The sequence below is a fragment of the Scyliorhinus canicula genome, chromosome 5 (assembly GCF_902713615.1).
Source record: "Scyliorhinus canicula chromosome 5, sScyCan1.1, whole genome shotgun sequence".
Lineage (NCBI taxonomy): Eukaryota > Metazoa > Chordata > Chondrichthyes > Carcharhiniformes > Scyliorhinidae > Scyliorhinus > Scyliorhinus canicula.
Window position 1 is genome coordinate 30,605,121 of NC_052150.1, and position 24,367 is coordinate 30,629,487.

At 44.4% G+C, this 24,367-nt stretch overlaps 1 protein-coding gene across 1 annotated transcript in view; it reads right to left on the reverse strand.

Moving 5' to 3' along the window:
• LOC119965888 (collagen alpha-6(VI) chain-like) overlaps nt 1-24,367 on the reverse strand; it is a 204,048-nt gene that overhangs the window by 81,868 nt on the left and 97,813 nt on the right. Inside the window, exons 17-22 of the mRNA XM_038796853.1 lie at nt 23,941-23,994; nt 20,757-20,819; nt 9,538-9,603; nt 9,376-9,429; nt 6,744-6,779; nt 4,103-4,165 (exon numbers count right to left, since the gene is read on the reverse strand). Of these exons, the coding sequence (XP_038652781.1) occupies nt 4,103-4,165; nt 6,744-6,779; nt 9,376-9,429; nt 9,538-9,603; nt 20,757-20,819; nt 23,941-23,994 (336 nt within the window). The remainder of the gene's footprint in view (nt 1-4,102; nt 4,166-6,743; nt 6,780-9,375; nt 9,430-9,537; nt 9,604-20,756; nt 20,820-23,940; nt 23,995-24,367) is intronic.

Below are 24,367 nucleotides of genomic sequence, written 5' to 3' on the forward strand. Positions count from 1 at the left end.
CTTGTTGTCCTACAAGGGATCTCAATACGGCACTGCCCCCATTTAAAAATTCTCACCCTTATTTTCAAATCTCTCCATGACTTCACCCTTTCCTATCCCAGTTTTTTCCTTCAACTTTAAACTATCTGAGATATCTGTGCCCTGCTACTTCCAGATAGATGGCATCCCTACTTTAATCATTTCACCACTTTCATCTGTGCCTTCAGCTACCTGGGCCTTGGAATTCTCTCTCTAATCCTCCCCACTGCTCTCCTCCTTTCTGACATTTGCGAACACATTGGCTGGAATTCTCCGTTCCCCACGTGGTCTGGTAGAATCGCAGGAGGGCCCCCCGACATTTTTTACGCCCCCGCTGGCGCCCCCCGCGATTCTCCCCCCCCCCAACGCTCGGAAAAATCGGCGCTCGCCATTTTTCACGGCGAACGGCGATTCTCCGAGCCCGATGGGCCGAGCAGCCAGCCCTTCACGCCCATTTCAACACGGCAACAACCACACCTGGTCGCTGCATTCGTGAAACAGGCGCCAGATGCCCGTTTGGGGCATCTAGGAGCCCGATTGGGACGGGAGCACCACAACTGTGCTCAGGAGGGGACAGGCCCGCTATCGGTGCTCGCCAATCATCGGGCCAGCGTCTAAAACGGACGCACTCTTTCCCCTCCGCCGCCCAGCAAGATCAAGTCACCACGTCTTACCGGGCGGCCGAGGAGAAAGACGGCCACCGCGCATGCGCGGGTTCGTGCCGTCTGCGCGATGAAGTCATCCGTGCATGCGCGGGTTGGAACCGGCAACCCGTACATGCGCGGATGACTTCACAAATGCGGCGGACGTGCGTCATTCCCGGCGCGACGAGGTCGCTGCCGAGAAAGACGGAGGCTCGCCCCTAGCCCCCCGGGTGGGGGTGAATTAGGTGCGGGGAGCGGGCTCCAAGGCCGCCGTGAACCTCGGCCGAGTTCACGACGGCCTTCACGAATTTGGTCCCCTGCGGAGAATTCCGCCCATTGGGTGTGATTCTTGGAGAATCCCGCCCCATGATCTCATTGAATGGCGGAGCAGGCGTGAGGAGCTGAATGGTCTACTCCTGTTCCTATGTTTCTATTATCATCTTATGTGGCTACATATTAAATGCAACACGACCTTGGGACATTTTGGTTTGTTAAAGGTGCTTTACAAATATGCAAGGTGTTGTATGAACAAATAAATAAATACATATTTCACAGTAAATTTTTAATGATCAATAATTGAACCTGTAATCCTCAGACTCTGCTCGAAGTCTGTTCTTTTTAACCAGAGCGACAGCGCTGCAAACTGATCACAGACTGTGCCGACTGGGAATGTGCAGCGCACATTATCTCCCAGGATGTATCACAGACAATGATGCTGATGGATTTTTTTTCTGCTTCGAACAGATTCTGTTCTTTGCTTTCAAGACTATTTAAAGACAAGCTGGAGGGAAATTTTCCAAAGCTTTCGGCAGTTAAAGTTTATTTGAAGGACTCTTTTTCAAATAAAAGAGCAGCGTTTGTGTAAATGTGCAGAGCGACAACATTCTGTGCTGTGCAAATTTCAGAAAGTATATCAAATTGAGGAGAGATTATGGGGTAATTTTGGGGAAATTATGAAAATAGGCGTCAAATGTAATAATAAGATATGCCTATTTAAAAAATTTTATTTAGCCTAAAATTCTGGGGCTAATCGCTGATTACCATAATTTAAACATAACTGGAGGCACAATACAGAAGGTCTGCATATTGAGCACTCAAGTGCTGATAGAAGCAGTTTTCGTGGAGGAATGTAAATTGCTTCCATGCACACACTTCTCACTTCAAAGTTTGGAGTGCACCAGTTGTTTGACAATGAAATATATCAGGATGGTTCAAAGACCAAGGAAGAAGGTCTGAAATTCTCATATGAGGCACTCTAGGTACACAAGGTGCAGAGGGAGAGGGTTGTTCTGTGCCTGGAGTGAGGAAGTCACAGAGGCAAATAATGTGACAAATGTGCTGAGAAGGTTACTGTTGAATTCGCGATAAGCAGAACACGTAGATGATGGTGGAAATTACAAACAACGTGTATTTCAATACAATTCTTTTTTTAAATTCAGAGTACCCAATTCATTTTTTCCTGTTAAGGGGCAATTTAGTGTGGCCAATACACCTATCCTGCACATCTTTTGGATGTGGGGCCGAAACCCATGGAATCACGGGGAGAATGTACAAACTCCACATGGACAGTCACTCAGAGCCAGGATCGAATCTGGGACCTCGCCTCCGTGAGGCAGCAGTGCTAACCACTGCGCCTCCTTGCTACCCTTATTTCAATGCAATTCTAATACTCCTTCACTCCTCTAAGGGACTCCTCCTGGCATGAACCTAGGCTGGAGTTTTTATACAGTTGGGGCTCTCCTTGTAGAGAGGAAGCCCCGCCCCCTTCAAGGGGAAGTTCATATTCCAGGGTGGTCATGGGAAACCGTATGGTCCTGATTCTGGGACCTCCATTGGGGTTATAACAGTTACTGTCAGAAGATCTGGCACCAGGAAATTACTCCTGCGCCAGAAAGAATCAATAGCTTGCCACAAATAGTCAAGGAAAAATTCCACCTCATAAACACACTTCCCAATAATTATACAACCAGCAGGATCACAACCTCAACACGTTCCATGCATCATCTATATACACCAGGCTTTCCAAGGTAAGGACAGTGGGCTGGATACAGCCCTCTATGCGGCCCTGGAGACAGTGTACTCTGATTGGCTGGCTGCTCTCAGCAGCCAGAACTTCTTCTCACAAGGTCCTTGATCCCAGGGAAAGACCTGCCACTGGCCTGTCAAGTGCCTGAGTGGCACAAGATGCTGCATTCCTTCCAAAAAGAGGTGACGCGAGGATACCGCTGACTCAACACCCCCAATCTCATCCACAAGATTTGACCTACAATGTCTATCACTGCGTCCAGACACCAGCAATTTATAGGCTGGTGTAGAACACGATTCATGGGACACACTGGGCACTCCTGGGTAGCAGTGACACTAGCTGGTAATGGCATCACAGCTGCTAGCTTGCAAGAGGCCAAAGTCACATAATATTTCTATAGAGAAATCAGGCAAGAATGGTACAGGTCTCCTGTTATGAAAAATTTATATACTGTACTGCACGTGCATGGAGAGCCTGCCTGAAAGTAACTAGAGAAGGGATGGAGGAGATCACCTTCAGCCTGGCCTGTTACTTGACACAGAGCCTGGACCCGCCTCTCCAATGAGGAAGGGCTGGTCAATGTCATCCAATGACTTGCAGTTGGCCAACATCACAGCAGCTGCATGGAGGCCACTGGCATCCATGGAGAATGTACTGGCATCTCTCCAGATGGCAGAATTCCTGCTTCCTCCCTGTTCTGCTCCCCACGACCGCCCCCTGCACCCCCCTCTGCTGCCCCCCCATCCACCTGCCCCCCTCCCAATCTATCTCTGTCCTTACAGTCACCTGTTAGCCAGCTCATCAAGTCTGCTCAAGCCCATGCTGAGATCGTATTGTCTGAGGTGGGGCCACCACAGTCCAACACCTGCTTCAGGTAGCCCCAGGAAGGCACTTGACCTGCCTGCCATATTGGATCCTCAGGCACCTGTTTTATGCTTTTAGAATGAATGGAGTACAATTCAGTCCATCAGCAGCTAACACATGGACAAGAGAGACCATACACTCTGACATACTGCATGCAACACTGTGAAATCCATTCGGGCTAACAAAAAGCTGAAAATGCTCAACTTGCAAATAGAATTGTGAAGAGCTTTAAACTCTGTTTGTCTAATAAAAATGAATAAAAGTTCTATCACATTAATTCAAGCACGGAGATTATTCACTCAAAGTCTGTCAGTCATCCAGCCTCCCGTGACTTTGCCAATTTTTGCATATATATAGTAATAAGCAAATTAGCGACAGATTAAATATGGGAATATTCATAAATGCATCATAAATCACCTTGAGATAACATTCAGTTGAATAACTCATTGGAATCTTGTTAAAGCTGCAGCATGCCATGAAAAAATGGATAAACCTTGTGTATACACAACGCTAATATACTTATCAAATGCTGATCACAGCTGTTAACAACCTGTTGGCCTCGGATTCCAGGATCTCCTTGAGGTCCTTGAGTACCATTTCTTCCTTTAGCACCCTACATGTAAAGATAATTATTGTTTAATGATATGAACACAGTGGTACTTCATTTAGCATCTTAAATAAAGGGATAAATAAAGGAAATTGGTGCATAATCAAAAACCCCATATCCCATTGCTGATATTTGAATTGTCAATGTGTATTTTGCCCCCAACCATTTACCGGCATCACGTCCCTCCCTGAGCTTCCCAGCAAAATCGACAATTATCATTCATGTTTCCAGTTTTTGCTGAGCATTAAATATGCACTGTAAATTCTATGTAAAATAATAACTAATGTCATTACATAATTAATGTAATTTTATATTGCCCCAACCAATAATCCTTTGCTTTCTGTTTCAGGAAATCCAGCTTTCCCACCTTTAGCCAAACTCCGCTCTAATCTCATAATTCAGGCAGTGACTCCTTGCAACCTTGCAAAGTCCTGCTCACTAACATCTGGAAGCATACAGTCACTGAATCATACATTACAACCTGACTCTTCCACCACCAGCCTTGGGTATGACCTATCCCATCAGCAGGACAGACATATCAGAGATGGTAGCACAGTGGTGCAGTCAGGTGGGAGTGGCTCTGGGAGTCTTTAACATTGACTCTGGATCCCATGATGTATCAGGCCAACATGGAAATCTAATGCTGATAATCACCTACCTCAACTGGTGAATGAGTACTCCACCATGTTGAACATCACGCGGAAGAAGGCAAGGGCGCAGAATGGACGCTGGGGGGGGACTTCAATTTCCATCACCAAGAGTGACTCGGTTTCACCACTAATGGCCATGTCCTAAAGGACATAGCTGCTAGACTGGGCCCGAGTCAGGTGGTGAGAGAACCAATAAAAGGGAAGAATCTATTTGACCTCACCCATACAAGTCTACCTGTTGTCGATGCATCTGCCCTTGACAGTACTGGCAGGAGTCCTTGTCGAGAGGAAGTCGTATCTTCACAAATGAAGACTAGGAACTTTGCAGCAAGTAACTCAGATTTTGGCTCCCCCCAAGTTTGCCCACCAGATATATGGCAAAAGTCAGCAGTGTGATGGAATGCTCTCCACTCGCCTGGAGAGTGCAGGTCCAATAACACAACAAAATTGGCATTATCCAAGACAAAGAAGCCCACTTAATTGGCATTCCATCCAACACATTAAATATTCACTCCCTCTCCCAACAATGCATAGTGGTTACACTGAGTGTTAATTACAAGATGCACTGCAGCAACTCACCAAGGCTCCTTCAACAGCACACTTCAAATATGCTATCTACAACCTCGAAGGATGAGGGCAGCAGGCACATGGCAATACCTGTAAGTTATCCTCAAAGTTACACCATCATCCTGGCTTGGAACCATTTTTTTTTTTCTCATTTAAAGTACCCAATTATTTTTTCCAATTAAGGGCCAATTTAGCATGGCCAATCCACCTAACCTGCACATTTTTGGGTTGTGGGGGCGAAACCCACGCAGACATAGGGAGAATGTGCAAACTCCACACAGGCAGTGACCCAGGGCCGGGATTCGAACCCGGGTCCTCAGCGCCGTAGGCAGCAATGCTAACCACTGTGCCACCGTGCGGCCCTCGCTTGGAACCATATTGATAACCTTCATTGTAGCTGGGTCAAAAACCTGGAACTACCTTCCGAACAGCTCTGTGGGTGTAGCTGCACCACATGGACTGCAGCAGTTCAAGAAGGTAGCCCACCACTATCTTCTTCAGGGCAAATAGAGAGTGATAAATGCTGGCCTTGCCAGCAACATACACAACCCAAGACAGAATAAAAAACAGAAACCAGCTATTGCTCAGGGGTTGCCACTGATACTGAACCAGGTTTCCTTCTCACCCAAATCGAGACGGTGCAATCATTCACTTACAGCGTAGCACTGGGCACCCCTTCCTAGCAATCTAGCAGCGGATGCAATCTGATCAACTTTACTCAAACATGATAAACATCGGAAGAGAATAGCACTGTCAGCATGCCCTTAAAGCACAGCACCTTCTTTAAAGGCAAATTGTGTTTGAACTGGGATGGTAGTGGTTTATCACTCCTCAATATTTAAAATCAGATGGTAGAATTTTGTCCAGCGAGGGCAAGGTCCAGATCGCGACGTCTCACAAGACTCCATTAAATCTCGGGAGGCATTTCAAGCATCGCAAATCTTGAGAGGCCTCTCGTGAGATTCAATGGCCTCAATGCGACACCAAGTTGGGCATAACGAGGTTGTCAAATCGCACCTTATATATATTTTATAATATATTTTTATTATATATGTTATACATTGCTTAAATATAAATTTATATATTATATATATGTAGTATGTGAAGGAGCATCTAATTATAATGCCACTGTGATTATAAGCCATATTTATGTGACCAGTACTGATGTATGATTTATGTGGTAGCAAATGCCTGCTACTGTAATAAATACTATAATTAATTTAAACAAGATCTCTTCGCTAATATTGTGATTCTCAGGCTAAACCTAGTCCTTTCACTTTTCCTGTTTACACTACCAGCTCTTTCCTGCAATTACATGGTAGGTAAAAGCTGCTAAACTACAATGAACAAAACAAAAAGAATCTTACCTGTGCACCCAGTTGTCCTCTCTCACCATCTTCACCCTAAACAAAGCGGAAAATATAACATTATTTTTAATATTATTCTAATAATAACTACCACGCAATATTTTCTTATCAGATTACATTTTTGAAAATGAAAAGGCATCCCATTTTTGTCCATTACTACAGGTCAGAAATAAAAAATAATTTAACTTGCAGGAATGTTAGGCTTCCAATTCCACCCCATACCATACCTCAGGAGTCTCCCCAAGGATTTTATATTGGCCCCTACTCTTCATCTGCTGCATGCTGTTCCTTGGTATATGTGCACTCACAGGATCAGCTTTTGTAAGTGAATCCTGTCTCCTGTTCACCACCCACCTAATATCTTTAGCACTTGTTTTGACCCCTTTGTTAAGTTGGTTGTAAATCTAGTTTTCAAGCACAAGGTAAATACGGGGAAAAGTGAAGCCATCATTTTTGGCCGCCTAATCCATCCGTTACCCTGACCATTGCCTCAAGCTCACTCAAAAGGAGAAATTTTCATGGTCTTGACCCCAACCAGAGGCACAACCAGATGTTTCTGCCCTTGGTCATTTTCACAATGGTGGCAGCGGGCCCTGGATTAGATCCGCTCCTAAAAAAAGAGGTCATTGACAGGATTGTGGGATTATTGAGAGGCGGCATCTGGGGAAAAAAGTAATAATTTTCAGGGAGGTGGCTGGACTTTCGCAGCTGTTGGATTTTAGCACACCAGCAGCATGGAGACATAAAACACAACAAGAAGACTTAAAAGATATTTTAAATGGTTTTGTCTCCTTTAAAGTTCGGAATTAAATGCTGAAGCTTGAGCTGTATCTGTGCTTATTCATGTGAGTCATAACAGTGGTGTGCTGCAACATGTAAGTACCTGTTGAGTAATATGTCTGACAGATATTTTTCTTCCACCAACAGGCAAACCGTCAAGTTAAAGTTCAACATTGGAAATGTGAAAAAGTCTTCAAATGAATTTTAAAAGTCCGTGAAATGGATAAAATGGGAGAATACTTCTTACAATATTGGAAGTTTAACCTAGCATGATAACAATGTCTAATTGTTGACGTTTTTCCCCATTGCTTTTATGCATTCAGTCCAGGCATCTGTCGAGATTACTACTAGCATAAATTTTCCAATCCTGCCTAACACAGGAATTCTCTCAGGCAGGACAGAAAATTTGACAGAAAATCCTGCTCTGCACTTTTGAAATTTGTAAGCTTAATTGGGGAGAATCATGGACTATTGGCTGCAATCAAACTGCCTGATTATTTTACAATTGCTTGGCAGTGTCCACTGTTGGTTTGAAGAGCCCGCTTGCTTACTTGGGGAGTTTCATGAGCTCTTGGCTGCAAACCACCTGCCTAATCTTTTTGCAACTTCTTGACTCTGTTTACAGAGTTGGTTTAAGGAGTCTGTGTTTTACTTGAGGAATTTTTGGGGCGTTGGCTACAACCCAATTGCCCAATCATTATAGAAGTGCCTGACTCTGTTTATATGGCTGGTTTGACATGCCTGTTTCTTGTGAATTTTTGGGATTATTCAACTGCTTCGAACAGTAATAATAGGGCCTGTGAGCTCTCTTCATAAAGTAAATAATGAGTAAGGGGGAAAGTGGTGGTGAGTTCAAGTTGAGGTAGGTGCGGCAGTGGGGGGTTGAGAAGGTCGGGTGAGGTGATGTCTGCAGTGGTCAGAAATTTAAACTGTACATAGCTGAGCCACTGATTGCTTTGGAAGAACTGAGTCAAGGTTTAATGGGAATGGAGGTGGGCTATTTAACCTGTCTTGTCTGGATTTGACCAAGCATCCATTTCCGAGGTGGCAGGTCCGTCTGCTTGCCAGTTAGATCCTGGCACATCCTCACATCCTGGCACTCTACAGAAATGGATTGCAGGGTTAGTCCGTCTCCCAATTTCCACTTCCGACATGAAAATCTGGCCAAAGATGTTTGGAGCCAGAGCTGAACTTTCTGCTCCATATTCGCTTCATCACAATATTGTCTACTTCCACCTCCAGAGCATTACTGATTTTAATACTGGGACCCCAAGCAGTGCTTTGAACCACTGTTAATGTACACACTGCGGGTGGAATTTTCCAGCCCTTCCCACCAGTGAGATCTTCCACTCCCACTGAAGGTGACCATCTGTGGCTGGTTCCCTGGTCACGTGACGGCCAAGCCATGCAAAAGGGTGTAGACATCAGCAGGACTGTCATTGGCGAGCCATCTCCGCCACTGGAATGCAAGCCACAAGGGGGCTGGAAAATCAGTCCTCTATCACCTAATTACTTATGTTTCAATTTATCAACAAGATTAGACATCAATAGCTATATTTTTTAATGGGCAATTTAATTGAAACAGGAAACTAATTTCTGGTCAGATTTTATTTTTTGGCAAAATTAGTTAACGGAAGAAAATATATCATTAATGGTCAAATTGAGAACTTATTCCCAATTTGAAATGTTCTCTGAATAAGTAACCTCTTTTAGTCAAGTCGTCTCTTCTCTTTGCATCGGGACCAAATCAGTAAAAGTCAAATGTTGAATTTGATTTGAAAAATATTCATTTGAATGAATAAATATTGTGGAACTGTAGTGATACTGATGAGCGTAACAAAGACTTGCTTACAAGGTGTCCGGCATCACCACGTTTTCCTGGATTACCACTTTTTCCTGCATCGCCCTGTAAAATAATGTTTCACTGTCATTGGATTTTGTAAAGCCATGAAGAAAAATGACAGTTCTCTGTAAATTCCTAAATTGATTCATTAGAAAAATAAAGCATATGTACCACTTGACCAGCGTTTCCTCTTTCACCCTTTGGACCTTCAACATTGCTGCTGGTGCCAGGTTCGCCCTTTGACAGAAACACAAAAAAAGTCATTAAACCTTTGCTGAAAAATAAAACCCCATTGGTACACATTGGGAAAATCCAATGATCCAATTGATTCATGAAATGGCTATCATTCTTGCTGGCACTAAATACAAATACATCATGAATAATGCATTTTGATAGAAATTAGTGGATTTCCAGAAACTATTCAAACCAGTATTGTGCATATTGGAACTTAGCTATTGTATGTCAGCTGAATCTATGTTAGAGTAGGCATCTGAAAGTGGTCAACATACTGCTAATCAGTTAGAGGGGGTTTCTGTCCCTATATCCCAAAGCATTTATACCTACAATCATAAATTTCTTAACTCAGACCAATTTGAGTTGAGGAATGCCAAACAGAGAGAATGGGATATCAGCCCATTCAATTATCATTGCCATTGATTCCAACATTCCCTTTCAATAATCATTTGGTAGTGTAGCCACTTGAGTGTTACTGAAGAAATAGACTTTTTTTGTTGAAGCTTTTCGTCCTGTTCTCGTCAGGACAATTCGCAAGAATATCACATGTAAAGGGAACAACTATTCATACTATATGAGAAGAGAGTGCTAATTGGTTGGCGAGTGGATTCTGATTGGTAGATTCTCAATTGCCATTGAAAATGCAACAGTTGATGGTGATTGACAGTCAACTGCCAAGCATTGTTTGAAATGTTAAACCAGGAAGCTCTGAATGGCCAAAGTATTGCCCTGAGGAATGAACCAGCATTCACTGGTTAGCTAAATGGCTGTCACTTATTTTGTTTAGTTGAAACAGGCGCAATGTGTGTACATATTCTTTCTGAAAAGAGCAGGGCCCTGTATTAATGTAGATTCCAGTGGAGATGAAAGCACCATAATGCGAACCTGACTGACAATCTTAAATTGGTTGTCAGCATAATTCTTAGCATGCTGCAGATTACTTAGCGAATGTTGTCCAATTGTGGAATCACATGTAATGTTGGACACTGTGTTTTGAGTTTTGCAAGGATGGGTTGATTGGGTACAGTCTGAACTTTGACCATGTGGACAGTGAAAGAGGCATTCTGTTTGATATGATCTACCAGTCTTTGGGATGTATGACCTACATACCTAACGTAACACTGGCACTGAAACTCATAAACCACATTACTCATTTGTGTGATAGGCAAAATGTATTTTTAGCTTGATAGCAGCATCATGTTAGTGGCAAATATCACTGCTTAATAACACCATGAAACAGCTAGTTTCACCTGATGCTCAAATTTTTTGGTATACCTTGCCCTTCCATGGTAATCTTGGATAAATTGGGCACTTTTCAGGGCCCAACCATTCCCTTTTAAGAGCCCCCTGAACTGTTTACTGCTCCATGTGAAAGGGATAAAGGGAATGCAATCAGATCCTCCAATCCATTCCGATCTTTTTCCGCCTCAAACAATTAACACCACTGTAAATTCTCTGGTAGAGCCTGCGAGAGGAACAGGTTGGAGATGGCTATTTTGAGCACTCAAATGCTGCTTAGTTTTCTTTGCCTGGATAGGATTTGTTAATGTACTTTTGGAGTTTCTTCAGGACTTCTGCTGCTGCTTCTACTCATGGCTGAGGACTAGGTATTCCATAAACAGATCAGAGGTAAAGTGAGGCCCATAGAACTTCACAAATTGTTACAGAGCGGATTAAAGGCATTTTGAGGTCTTGTATTCAATACCTGGATAAATCTGAGAAAGCGCTGTTGTACAAACAGTCAGAATCTCCAAGATAACAACAGCTTGATGTGTGCTTTAAAAGCTGCTCTGAACAAAGACTGACTGCCTGCAGAACCTGAAGGTGATGATGCTGAGTAGGAAGAGGTGCCACACACTCCCATAGCATGAGGAAGATGTGCAGGAAAGAGAGAGGTATAATAGTCGCAATCAGCTGACTGACAAGACAGAACATGGCTAATAGCCCAGTACTTCCAAAAAATAAAAGCTGCTTGCAAAAAATATAAACACTTCATGCCTGCTTGCAGCTCCACACCCTCAAAATATCTCCCACAATGTCCAAGATTACTGCCAAATTCCGTAATGGAACAGAAGTCTCTATATCCTTCCCATCATCTAGCTCTCGAAAATTGAAAGCTTTCACAGAAACAAATTAACTGTTGGGTCAATATGTGTTTACTTTAAGCAATATGAAGTTCTTGAGATGTCAGCAATTTTGGCCAAGCCATATTAACTGTGCATCTCTCATTTCCCTGAGAATGTAATGTTGGGTCTTCTGCTTGAACCATCACATTTCTTATAGATGCGGTAGGTTCAACATTTTCAGATATAGTCCCACTGATTATGAGGGAATGGGGATAGTCAGGTGTTGCGAACATTTGGAGGGGAACTTTTAGATGATGATGTTTAACAGCATTGTTGTTCTTCTCTGACGTAGAGGCTGCAGGAGAAGAACACACTGTTGAAGTAATAGTGCATCCTATAGGTCAAACATAGCACAGTGACAATGTGTCAGAGTTGGAAGTCGAGGATATTGGGGACAGTGAAAAGCTCAGTGCTCTAACATGAGTATTTCCAAGCTTCTTGAGTACTGCTGCAGCTTAATCCAATGAGGCAATTGGTACATGTTGCTCTACAGTCCTGACTAATTGAGCCTTGTAGATGGTGAAGCAGCTTTGAGGAACATGGAACAGGAGTAGACTCATTAGCTCTCGTGCCTGTTCCACTTTCAATTTTTTCATGGTGGCACGGTGGCATAGTGGTTAGAACTGCTGCCTCACAGTATCAGGGACAGAAGTTCAATTCCAGCCTTGGGTGACTGTGTGGAGTTTGCACCTTCTCCCCGTATCTGCATGGGTTTCCTCCCACAGACCAAAAACGTGCAGATTAGGTGGATTAGCTATGCTAAAAATTGCCCTTAAGGTCCAAAGATGTGCAGGTTAGGTGCGGCTGCAGAGATGGGGCTGGGGAGTGGTGTGCTCTTTCGAAGGGTCGGTGCAGACACGATGGGCCAAATGGCCTCCTTCTGCACTGTAGGGATTCTATGATTCTAAGAATCTATACCTCTCATAACTTGCCAGCCAAAATCTATTAATCTCGGATTTGAAACTTTCAATTGGTCTCACCTCAATCATTTCTTGGGGGTGAGTTTGCCTATTCTATGAATAAGTTCCCCTAACATCCAGGTGCAGAGAGAATGCAAGAGATGGATCATGAGCTGGCTGACTGCTCTATTACTGGTAAGGCAAGTGCATTGAGATAAGTACTCTGGCCATGTACGTAATGTCCCTGAAACCTTTTTGGCACTGAATGACATTTCTTTTGGTAAAAAGATCTTCCTCCAGACAGTTGTACTACCTGTTTTGGGGACCTCCCACCCTTGCTCCTCATGAGAATTTCCTTCCTTGACTTTTCTCCTGACAGCAGGATCATCACTGATGCAGCTTAAAAGCCATTAAGCTGCCATGCTTGAAACAGTTGCTATCACACTATTTGGTATTTGGGCTCCATATCTGAGGAAGGATGTGCTGGCCTTGAAAAGAGTCCAGAGGAGGTTCACAAGAATGATCCCTGGAATGAAGAACTTGTTATATGAGGAACGGTTGAGGACTCTGGGTCTGTACTCATTGGAGTTTAGAAGGATGAGGGGGGATCTCATTGAAACTTACAGGATACTGCAAGGCCTGGATAGAGTGGACGTGGAGAGGATGTTTGCACTTGTAGGAAAAATTAGAACCACAGGACACCATCTCAGACTAAAGGGACGATCCTTTAAAACTGAGATGAGGAGGAATTTCTCCAGCCAGAGAGTGGTAAATCTGTGGAACTCTTTACCGTAGAAGGCTGTGGAGGCCAAATCATTGAGTGTCTTTAAGACAGAGTTAGATAGGTTCTTGATTAATAAGGGGATCAGGGATTATGGGGAGAAAGCCGGAGAATGGGGATAAGAAAATATCAACCAATATTGAATGGCAGAGCAGACTCGATGGGCCGAGTGGCCTAATTCTGCTCCTATGTCTTATGGTCTTATCTCAACTATCTTGCACTGTGCCAAAGTATGAATGGGAGATTTATCATACAACTGGCTACAATTATTTAGGTGCTGAACCAGAACTGTAATGCTCCCACTCCCCACCACTGAGCAGTGATTGTTTTGCCTCAAAAGCACACTACGTGGCTAATTTGAGTTCTAAAAGTAAATAGAGGCCAGGTGGTGGTGTTGGTGGCCATCCTAATGCAAACCCAACAGTAGGACAAGAATCCTACCTATTTCCTCTTGGGAATGTTTTAGTAACAAATCTGTTTCCAAGTCTGCAAAATAACCAGGCACACTGGGGTCAATTGTGTTACTCACAGCTCTGAGACAGAATGTCATTGGTCGACGCTAACGGCAGGATAATCTGGACTGGTACATCAGTATGCTATTGACAGTGTTTTGCAATGTTGTTAGAGGTTTGTTTCGGTGCACGCTAAAAGTTTCATGTTACCATCTGAAGAAAAACAGTAGTTTCTTCAACCAACAATACAAAAGATTATTATAGAGATGTAGATTAAGGGGTCGGACTGTAGGCCTTGTGATGTGCAACTTTTCTAACTTTTCATCCAATTAAGAACACTGGCAGTAATGTCTTGTGTGAAGCATTTTAAGGTGTTTCTATGAGTCACAATAAAATGCAAAAGCAGTGAAAGTCCTTTTTTTTAATAAATTTAGAGTATGCAATTCATTTTCTCCAATTAAGGGGCAATTTAGCGTGGCCAATCCACCCCTCCTGCTCATCTTTTGGGTTGTGGGGGCAAAACCCATGGAAACACGGGGAGAATGTGCAAACTCCACACAGACAGTGACCCAGAGCCGGGATCGAACCTGGGATCTCGGCGCCGTGAGGCAACCGTGCTAACCACTTGCGCCACCGTGTTGCCCCAAAATGTCCTTTCTAACCACTGGAGAGAAAATGTATCGACTTTTACTGTCATTCTCGTTGTGGGAAGCGATATGTTACGTCTCTACAATGTAAATACAGGGCAAATGAGGAAAGCAGAGTTATTACAAAGGTAGAGAGTGGCAGCTCTGGGAGTACGAAGCTGTAAGTACTGATGGCCGAGGTCACAGCCAGAGAATTCCTACAAAACATAGCTATAAAATTATAAATTTTGGAGACCTCCTTGCATCTACATAGAACATAGAACAGTACAGCACAGAACAGGCCCTTCGGCCCTCGATGTTGTGCCGAGCAATGATCACCCTACACAAGCCAACGTATCCACCCTATACCCGTAACCCAACAACCCCCCCCCATTAATCTTATTTTTTAGGACACTAAGGGCAATTTAGCATGGCCAATCCACCTAACCCGCACATCTTTGGACTGTGGGAGGAAACCGGAGCACCCGGAGGAAACCCACGCACACACGGGGAGGACGTGCAGACTCCGCACAGACAGTGACCCAGCCGGGAATCGAACCTGGGACCCTGGAGCTGTGAAGCATTTATGCTAACCACCATGCTACCGTGCTGCCCCATTTGAATTCCCCCATCTGATTCCATTTGAAAAGAATTCGCACCACATTTTAGTGACAGCAATTGTTGTCTTTGCTTAATAGTTGGCTGCACGCCAGGAAAATTGGAGAATGAGTTTGACAGGGACCAATTTAGAAATGTTTGGAGCAGACAAGGGTTATAAATTGATAAAGAAAACACAGAGAAGTAGCTTATTTCATATCAGCCAACTAGACAAGCTTGACTTCAGTAAGGCGACAGAATGGATAAGGTAAAGTGATTTGAATGATGTGGAATTGCAACAGATTGCAACAGAAAGAGCTGGATTTGATGAATAGGTGAGGAAGTGAAAGGTTTTTTTTTACATTCCATTAAAATTAACTCAGCTGTCTAGGAATATTTTCAAAACAATATAAAGTGGATTTGAAAACATTTTGTAAACTGCAGAAATCGAAATTTGAAAGCTAAAAGAAATATAAAACAGAGTCAGTGGCCAGTTTGACAGCCGTCTTGTCCTATGCTATTCTGCATAGCAAAATCTTGTGATCATGTTGCAGCAAGCCCATGGACTCTGAGTTAACCCTCTCAGAAGACAAAATAAGTGAAGCTATTCAGGGACAGTAAATTGTAATCAGATAGTAAAGAGAGCAAGTATCTGTGAATTGTAATTGGGGAGATAAGAACAACAGAGATAAGAATGCCCGAGCCAACCCCGGAGCGACAGGTACCTGCCTGACCCCACCGGAGGGTGAACCCAACCTCACCGCCCCATGAGACCAGAACGCCCCATGCACAACCCCCCTCAATGACCCTGACACCGCCACCATCACTCATGACTCACTTACAAACAGAAAGTCAGCCCTGCAATCCAAGAGCAGCTGCCGACCCAGGAAGAGGGGAAAACGCGCCAGCCTGAAGGTGAAACTTAAATTATGCGGCTTCAAGACTCCTCTCCCCAGCGTACTCCTGGCGAACCGCCAAGCGATTGAGAACAAGCTGAATGACCTCAACGCTGGACCTACCTCCCAGAGTGAAGTGAGAAACTGCTGTGCTCTGCTTCACCAAGACATGGCTCACTCTGGCCACACCAGACTGCGCCATCCAAACAGAAGATTTTTCAATCCACCGAATGGACCGCACGATGGCCTCAGGCAAGTCGAAGGGTGAGGCTGTTTGCCTCCTCATCAACACCTCCTGGTGCTTGGATGTGGTGTCCCTAGCGTGCCACTGCTCCCCAGACCTAGAATACCTAACCGTGAAGTGTCGCCCCTTCTACCTCCCACATGAATTCACCTCTGTACTCATCACAGCAGTCTACATTCCACCCCAGGCGGAAGTGAAGAAAGCACTTGACGAACTACATTATACCATCAACAACCAAGAAACAAATCACCCCGAAGCCTTGACAATTGTGACTGGAGACTTCAACCAAGCCAACCTCAGGAAGGTCCTACCCAAACTACCCAAACTCCATCAACATATCTCCTGCCCCACCAGAGGTGCAAACGCCCTGGAACACTGCTACACGAACATCTAAGGTGGCTAGCATTCCATTCCCTGACCACATTTTGACAAATCCGACCACAAATTGGTATTCCTAATTTTGGCTTACAAACAGCAACTCAAACGTGCTGAGTCAGTCAAGAAAACCATGCAGTGCTGGTCCGAGGAATCTGAGGACATCATCCATGACTGCTTGGAGACTGTGGACTGGTCCATATTCAAGGCCGCGGCAGCTAACCTGGACGAGTACGCAACCATCTTCACAGACTTCATCAGCAAGTGTGTCGAGGACTGTGCACCAAATAAGATTATATGGGTATTCCCCAATAGGAAACCCTGGCTCAACCAAAGGGTTCACTCCCTGTTGACATTCCGGACGGAGGCGTTCAAGTCTGACGACCCTGACCTATATAAGAAATCCAGGTACAACATACGGAAAGCCATCAGGGTGCAAAAAGACAATACCGCATCAAGTTAGAATCCAGGCCAACGGCACTAACCCACAACAACTATCGCAGGGCTTACACGAGATCACAGGCTACAAAGCAAGGCCAGGCAGAATATCTGGGACTGGAGCATCCCTACCTGATGATCTCAACAAGTTCTATGCCCACTTTGAGCAGTCAGCCAATGCATCAGTGCCACCCGCCCCAACAGCCCTGGACACATCGATACCCACTATTACAGCTTCAAAGGTAAGAGCTGCCTTCTTGAATGTGAATCAGTGGAAAGCGATGGGCCCTGATGGAGACCCTGGGTGAGCACTCAGAGCCTGCGCAGATCAGCTGGTGAGTGTATTCACAGATATCTTCACCTCCTCACTCCTCCGTTGAAAATGAAAATGAAAATCGCTTTATTGTCATGAGTAGGCTTCAATGAAGTTACTGTGAAAAGCCCCTAGTCACCACATTCCGGCGCCTGTCCAGTGAGGCTGGTACGGGAATCGAACCGTGCTGCTGGCCTGCTTGATCTGCTTTAAAAGCCAGCGATTTAGCCTAGTGAGCTAAACCAGCCCATCTCCTTCAAGAAGACTACCATAATAGCAGTACCAAAGAAGAACGAGGTAGCCTGCCTCAACGACTACCGACCGATCGCCTTGACGTCTATTATCATGAAATGCTTTGAGCGTCCGTTCATGAGATGGATCACTGCCAGCCTCCCAGACGGTCTCGATCCACTGTAGTTTGCCTATCATCTCAACCGGTCCACAGCAGATACTATCTCCCTGGCTCTACAATCAACACTCAAACACTTCGACAACAAGGACACTATAGGCGCAATTCTCCGACCCCCACGCCGGGTGGGTGAATCGCGAGGGGCGCCAGGCGATTCCCGCCACGCCACCCCGGCACCTGCACGCGATTCTCCCACCCCCTCCAGAACGGCGTTCAAGACAGGCCGCTCGGAGAATCGGCGCTCACCGTTTGTAGCAGGCGAGCGGCGATTCTCCGGCCCGGATGGGCTGAGCAGCCTGCCCAATACGCCGGGTTCACGTCGGCGCCAACCACACCTGGTTGCTGCCGGAATGAACAGCGCGCGAACGCTGCGTGTGCGGCCTGTGCAGGGGGGGGGGGGGGGGGGAGGGAGGATCGAGCACCAGGGGGGCTCAGTAGGGGTCTGGCCGGCGTCTCTAAAGGACGCACTCTTTTCCTCCGATGCCCCGCAAAATCATTCCTCCATGTCTTGCGGGGCGCCCGCAGAGAGGACAGGACGGCAACCGCGCATGCGCAGGTGACGTCATTTACGTGGCACCGGCCGCCTAATTTACACGGCGCCGCTTTCACGCGGCGCCAAGGCCTGGCTTGCGTAAATTACGCAGCGCCGCTCCTAGCCCCCTGGGGCTGGGAGAATAGGGGGCGAGGAGCGGCCTCCGACGCCGTCGTGAAACTCGACGGAGTTCACGACGGAGAGGTCGCTCTGGCGCAACATCGGCGAATTCCGCCCTATGTAATTCTGCTGTTCATCGATTACAGCTCCGCCTTCAACACCATTATCCCGACAAGACGAATAACCAAACTCTGCAATCTTGGACTTGACCCCTCCCTGTGCAGTTGGATCCTTGACTTCCTCACCAACAGACCGTAATCTGTCAGGATAGGCAACAGCACCTCCTCCACATTAGTCCTCAACACTGGGCCCGGAAAGGATATGTGCTCAGTCCTCTACTGTACTCCCTATACACACACAACTGTGGGCAAGATTTAACTCCAACTCAATCTATAAGTTTGCAGATGATACAACTGTGGTGGGCCGTATCTCAAACAACGATGAATCAGGCAACAGGAGGGAGATAAATCACTTGGTTGCATGGTGTACCGAAAATAACCTCTCTCTAAATATCGGAAAGACCAAGGAACTGATCATCGACTTCAGGAAGCGCAGCACTACATACACTCTCGTCTGCATCAATGGCTCCAAAGTGGAGATGGTCAATAGCTTTAAGTTCCTGGGGGTCACCATCACCAACAGTCTGTCTTGGTCCACTCACGTTGATGCAACAGTCAAGAAAGCCCAACAACGTCTCTACTTCCTACGGAAGCTAAATAATTTCAGCATGTCTGCATCGACTCTCACAAACATCTACAGATGTGCCATAGAGAGCATCCTATCAGACTGCATCACAGCTTGGTATGGCAACTGCTCGGCCCAAGATCATAAGAAACTGCAGAGTGTGGTGAACTCAGTCCAATGCATCACACAAGCTTGCCACCTGCACAATTATTCTGTCTGCACCTACCCCTGTCTCAGTGGGGCAGACAGCATTGTCAGGCACCCCTCCCACCCAGGCTTTGTCTTCTTCCAGACCCTCCCATCAGGCAGAAGGTACAGAAGTTTGAAGACCCGCACATCCAGACATAGGAACAGTTTCTTCCCCACAGCGACAAGACTCCTCAACGACTCTCCCTCAGACTGATCTGTTCCCTGTAAGAACACTATTCGCAACGCCCTTTGCTGCTCTTGCTCATGTATTTGCTTTGTTTGCCCTCTTGTTCCGCACTGTAACCAATCACTGTTTGTCAATGTACCATTTGTCAATGTTCTCTGTTGATTCTTCTTTTTGTCTACTATGTACGTACTGTGTACATTCCCTCGGCCGCAGAAAAATTATTTTTACTGTACTTCGGTACATGTGACAATAAATCAAATCAATCAAATCAGAGTAGGAAAATAGTGTGTAAGGATGATTGATCAGATCGGATCTCCCCTTGTGAATTCATGTTGATTCTCCATTTCACTGCAGGTAATAAATTCCATTATTTATCATGCGGTTGAATTATGTGACTGCGATGTTGTCCTTTTTGAAAATGGATTAGTCATTGTCTGATTAGTCATTGTTTGAGATACGGCCCACCACAGTCGTATCATCCGCAAACTTACAGATTGAGTTGGAGTTAAACCGCATTTTTCTGGTTCCAATATACGACTACCTCTCCGATGACAATCAGAATGGTTGGAAGCTGTGTATGTCACAGAAATGCCACTGGGAGCCTGGGCAGGGACGACAGGCAGTCCCATCACTATGAACTGTCCAGGTAAATACAAGCTCGCGAGGTACAGCAAGGGTGAGAATGGGAACAAGGGAGCTCAGTGCTGAGAGATGTGGGGGTCCTGGGGGTCCAGATTCAGGAGGACAGGGCTGCAGTTAAGGGTGGGGGGTTGGGGGGCAATGATCTGGCAGGGCACCAGTGGCAGTGGGAAAAAGACATCTAAGTGGCCATTAATTGGCCACTTCAGGACCTTAATGGGCATGGGGCAGGGGACTGCCAATGTCTCCCCCACAAAATTCCAATGGATCAAGGGGTGGCAGGTAGGTAGTGTGATGGCAACCTGTTGAATTTCGGATGGCCCAGCCTTCAAGCCTATCAGCAGGGAAGTATGAAATCCAGCCTCATTTCTCACAAAAACAAATTTTATCTGTCTGAACTTTTCATAACCAGGTATTATAACTCAATATAATGGTGGCTTTCCATGCATTTGAGACTTGTGGCTGACCATAAGAAATTGTGACATTGCAGTATAACTGATCATCTCCAAAACCCCCAAAACATCAAGAACCTACATTATTCAATCCTAACTAGTTACATTCGACAGATAACATTTTCAAGTAGGGCAACAGAAGAGTGTTCCTTACAGTCTTTGATTATTGCACTGGTCCTTTTCTGAAAATGACTTACCGGGTCTCCTCGGGAATTAGTCTCTCCACGATCACCTGGAATACCTTTTGGGCCTTTTGTACCCTAGAAATTAAGACAAGCAAATATTAGTTCTCAAAAATATTTCAATTAATTCCATCGGAAGGAATAGTGTAATTGTCCAGCAATATAAAGAGAAATTTGAACTTTCAGTGACTGGCTGAAAGGATCACACAAATTTTCAGGTTTTCTGACTTTTACTGTAACAACCAAATTTAAAGCAACAATGACTAAACATTATTTCAGCCAGTAAATAAACAATGGAAAAGATCCCTCGTTTAACTTTTTAAATTGAAAATCTACCTTCATGTTTTTACTTTATACTGCTCATTAAGGGAACCCTTCATTCTCCAGGACTCATCTCTAAGCTATTCTCAGCTTCTGATTGCTTGCTTCCATTTTTCTTTTCCAGCTGGGTGACCTCAAACTCTGAACTGGCTTTTATGGTGAAGGTTAGCATGAAGGTCACTCCCTCTCATCAAAACTAAGTGAATCACTCAGCATCCTTTAAATTCTCATAAACTGAGTCTGCCCAATCCAATTGTAAGCTTCCACCTACATTTGTATGGTAAACAGTAAAGACTAGTTGCCATTATATTTGGCTTTTACTCTCAGGACTTTAATGCCATGCCAAAGTAATACCAGCCCATCATCCCCACACACTCCCCATTGCCCCTTACAGTCTCCATGCTAACTTCATACCATACCAACTCACTAACCCATGACCCCTTATAGCTCAATGTCAGTGTAATGCCAACCCATGCCAAACCGCCCAACACCCTTAACCTTTACTCCTTCAATGCAGCTCACCCACTATCCACCAGGAGCAGACCTCGTGTTAAGATGGAATTAAATAAAGGTCTAAATTTCAAATACAATATTTTCAAAAACACTCCTGTAGATGAAAGCCCATTCATAGAATCATAGAATTTACAGTGCAGAAGGAGGCCATTCAGCCCATCGAGTCTGCGCCCGCCCATAGAAAGAGCATCCTATCAAGCCCACCCTATCCCCGTAACTCATTAACCCAATAACCCCACTTAATCTTTTTGGACACCAAGGGCAATTTAGCATGGCCAATCTACCTAACCTGCATATCTTTGGACTGTGGGAGGAAACTGATGCACCCAGAGGAAACCCTCACAGACATGGGGATAATGTGTAGACTCTGCAAGAGTTTAATCACAAGTGTTTAAGCTCTTATACAAGTAATCTTCTACTCATAACCCCTTTTGTAACCTCTGAATTCTCAGTCACACTGTGAACTTCAAGCTCCTCTGATGAGGCAATTGTAGCATCTGGAAAGCAGCCAAGCATTCATAATGATGTATTGATAGCCCCTGAGGAAATGTCAAAAGCGGTTGTACTTGCTAAATCAAAGAGGTTTAAGTCTTGCAGACGCAAGCTGCCTTTTAGAAATTTCTAACGGTCTAGGTATTTGAATACTTTCACATTATGGAAGTTATACAGGTCTTATTCACGCTTCAAAGCCTTTACATCTACTCATAAAAGTGTGATTTCCACGCTGCAGATAAGCGTTTTTGCTACGGCACTGATCTCCAAGCGTGCTGCTGAGATTGGGTTTCTCTCATGTGTGACTCACTTTCAACTCCTGGCAAAACTGAGATCTATCAGAAATGGAGACATGGCTTCCAAATCCAGGTTTTAAATGTCTGCAGTGCTTCCACGACTATGCGAAAAACTGGCCCTAATCACCTATCCAGTGTCAGCATTGTTAATATCCTCTACCTTATTCCCAGTAAAACAATGTTTCCCCCCCTTAACCTTCAACAAGCTTGTTGTCATGTGGTACTTAGAGCCGGTCATGTGACCCCCTGATTTCTACTTTTTACCTTAATTTAAAGACAGTTCCTAAAATGACAATGTTGTAGACTTCATATTTGCTTCAGAATATGGGCGCACGGTAGCAATGTGACTGACACTGTTGCTTCACAGTGCCAGCGACCCGGTACGATACCCAGTTTAGATCACTGTCTGTGCGGATTCTGCACGTTCTCCCCGTGTCTGTGTGGGTTTCCTCCGGGTGCTCTGGTTTCCTCCCACAAGTGCTTGTTAGGTAAATTGAACATTATAAATTCTTCAAACAGGTGCTAGAGTGTGACGATTAAGGCATTTTCACAGTAATTTCATTGCAGTTTTAATGTAAGCCTACTTGTGACACTAATAAAGATAATAATTATTATTAAGAATTAATTATCAGAAGTATAGGCTGAAGCTCTGTCAAGCATGGCATTCACAAGGGAATGACTCAAACACAGAAAGAGTGAAAATATTAAGGATATGGAGAATGATTAGCGAATAAGGGTTAGTGTAGATTAACTCCAGTGTAGAACTAACAGAGAAACAAGGCTAAAGGACCCAGTGTAAAAAAAATTCTACGGGGTAGATTTCAATTCTCAGCTTGAAATGGGATTTCTGCTTTCTCAACTCCTAGTTCAACTGGGCGGGCATGTATAATGCATATTCTGCCTAATTGTGCTTCTAAATTGGACTGGGGTCCTATGTACATCAAACAATCCCCAGTTTAACTGCTATAGGAAGGCTCCCACCTGATCCAGGTAAATGTCGGTGTGGCACTGGAGCAAGAACAAGGTGTACCATAACCCTAATTCTGCTGCAACTCATTTCCAGCTGACAAGTCCAAGGTAACTTTAACCATTAATATTTAGCATTATTCTCTTCATTTTGAACAATTGTTCATGCATTTTCCTCCATTATTTCTCATGTCATCACATGCATTGCTACAGTTTTCCCAACTTCATCTCTTTTGTTACATAATCTGAGATTACTGTTTTGCAATCCAACAGGAAATTGCAGCTCCAATGGAAGTCTGAATCAGAACTGAAAATACCGCTGGTCCATGGGAATCTGAACTTAAACAATGGGAGGTTAATGGTGGGAGGGAGGAAACTTTCCAAATCTGTGCATGATTTTCCAATTTTCAATGTTGGCAGGTACCAAAGCACGCTTGAAGAATTAAGAAACTGTACCTTTATATATTCCCTTTTCTTGTTACAGATTCCAATTAATCTTTTGGCTGAACCAACAGGTTTCTTCCCCATTTATTTCACTGAAGCAGCACAATGCAGTGGATAAACATTAATTGGACGCAATAACTGTTAACATATAACAAGAAAGATTTTACCGGTTTTCCAATTAGGCCTGTTTCACCACGAGGTCCAGAAATTCCATAGTCTCCCTGGAAGAATGCAATATTTTAAACAATTATATTAATTATTACATACTACGTTGAATATATTACTGGAGATTGAGATGTATAAATTGACCCAGATTATATGAGGACCCCATTTCTCACATTTTTGCAGAGAATCAGCATGTAAATCTAACCCCTCTTTGGCCAGGACATGGCATACTCAAATTAATAGTGTTATGGGCCAGGGTTTGGACAACTCCAAAGTATATCATGTAGTTCACCTGACCTATAACTGTTTCTTGATTTTGGTTATGATGAGCACAAGGGCCTGCCTTTCAGGTGTTATTCAACAGAGGCCTTCAGCACTTTTAATCAAAAATAAAGTTTATTCTATGAATTTAGTTATCATTTTTATAAA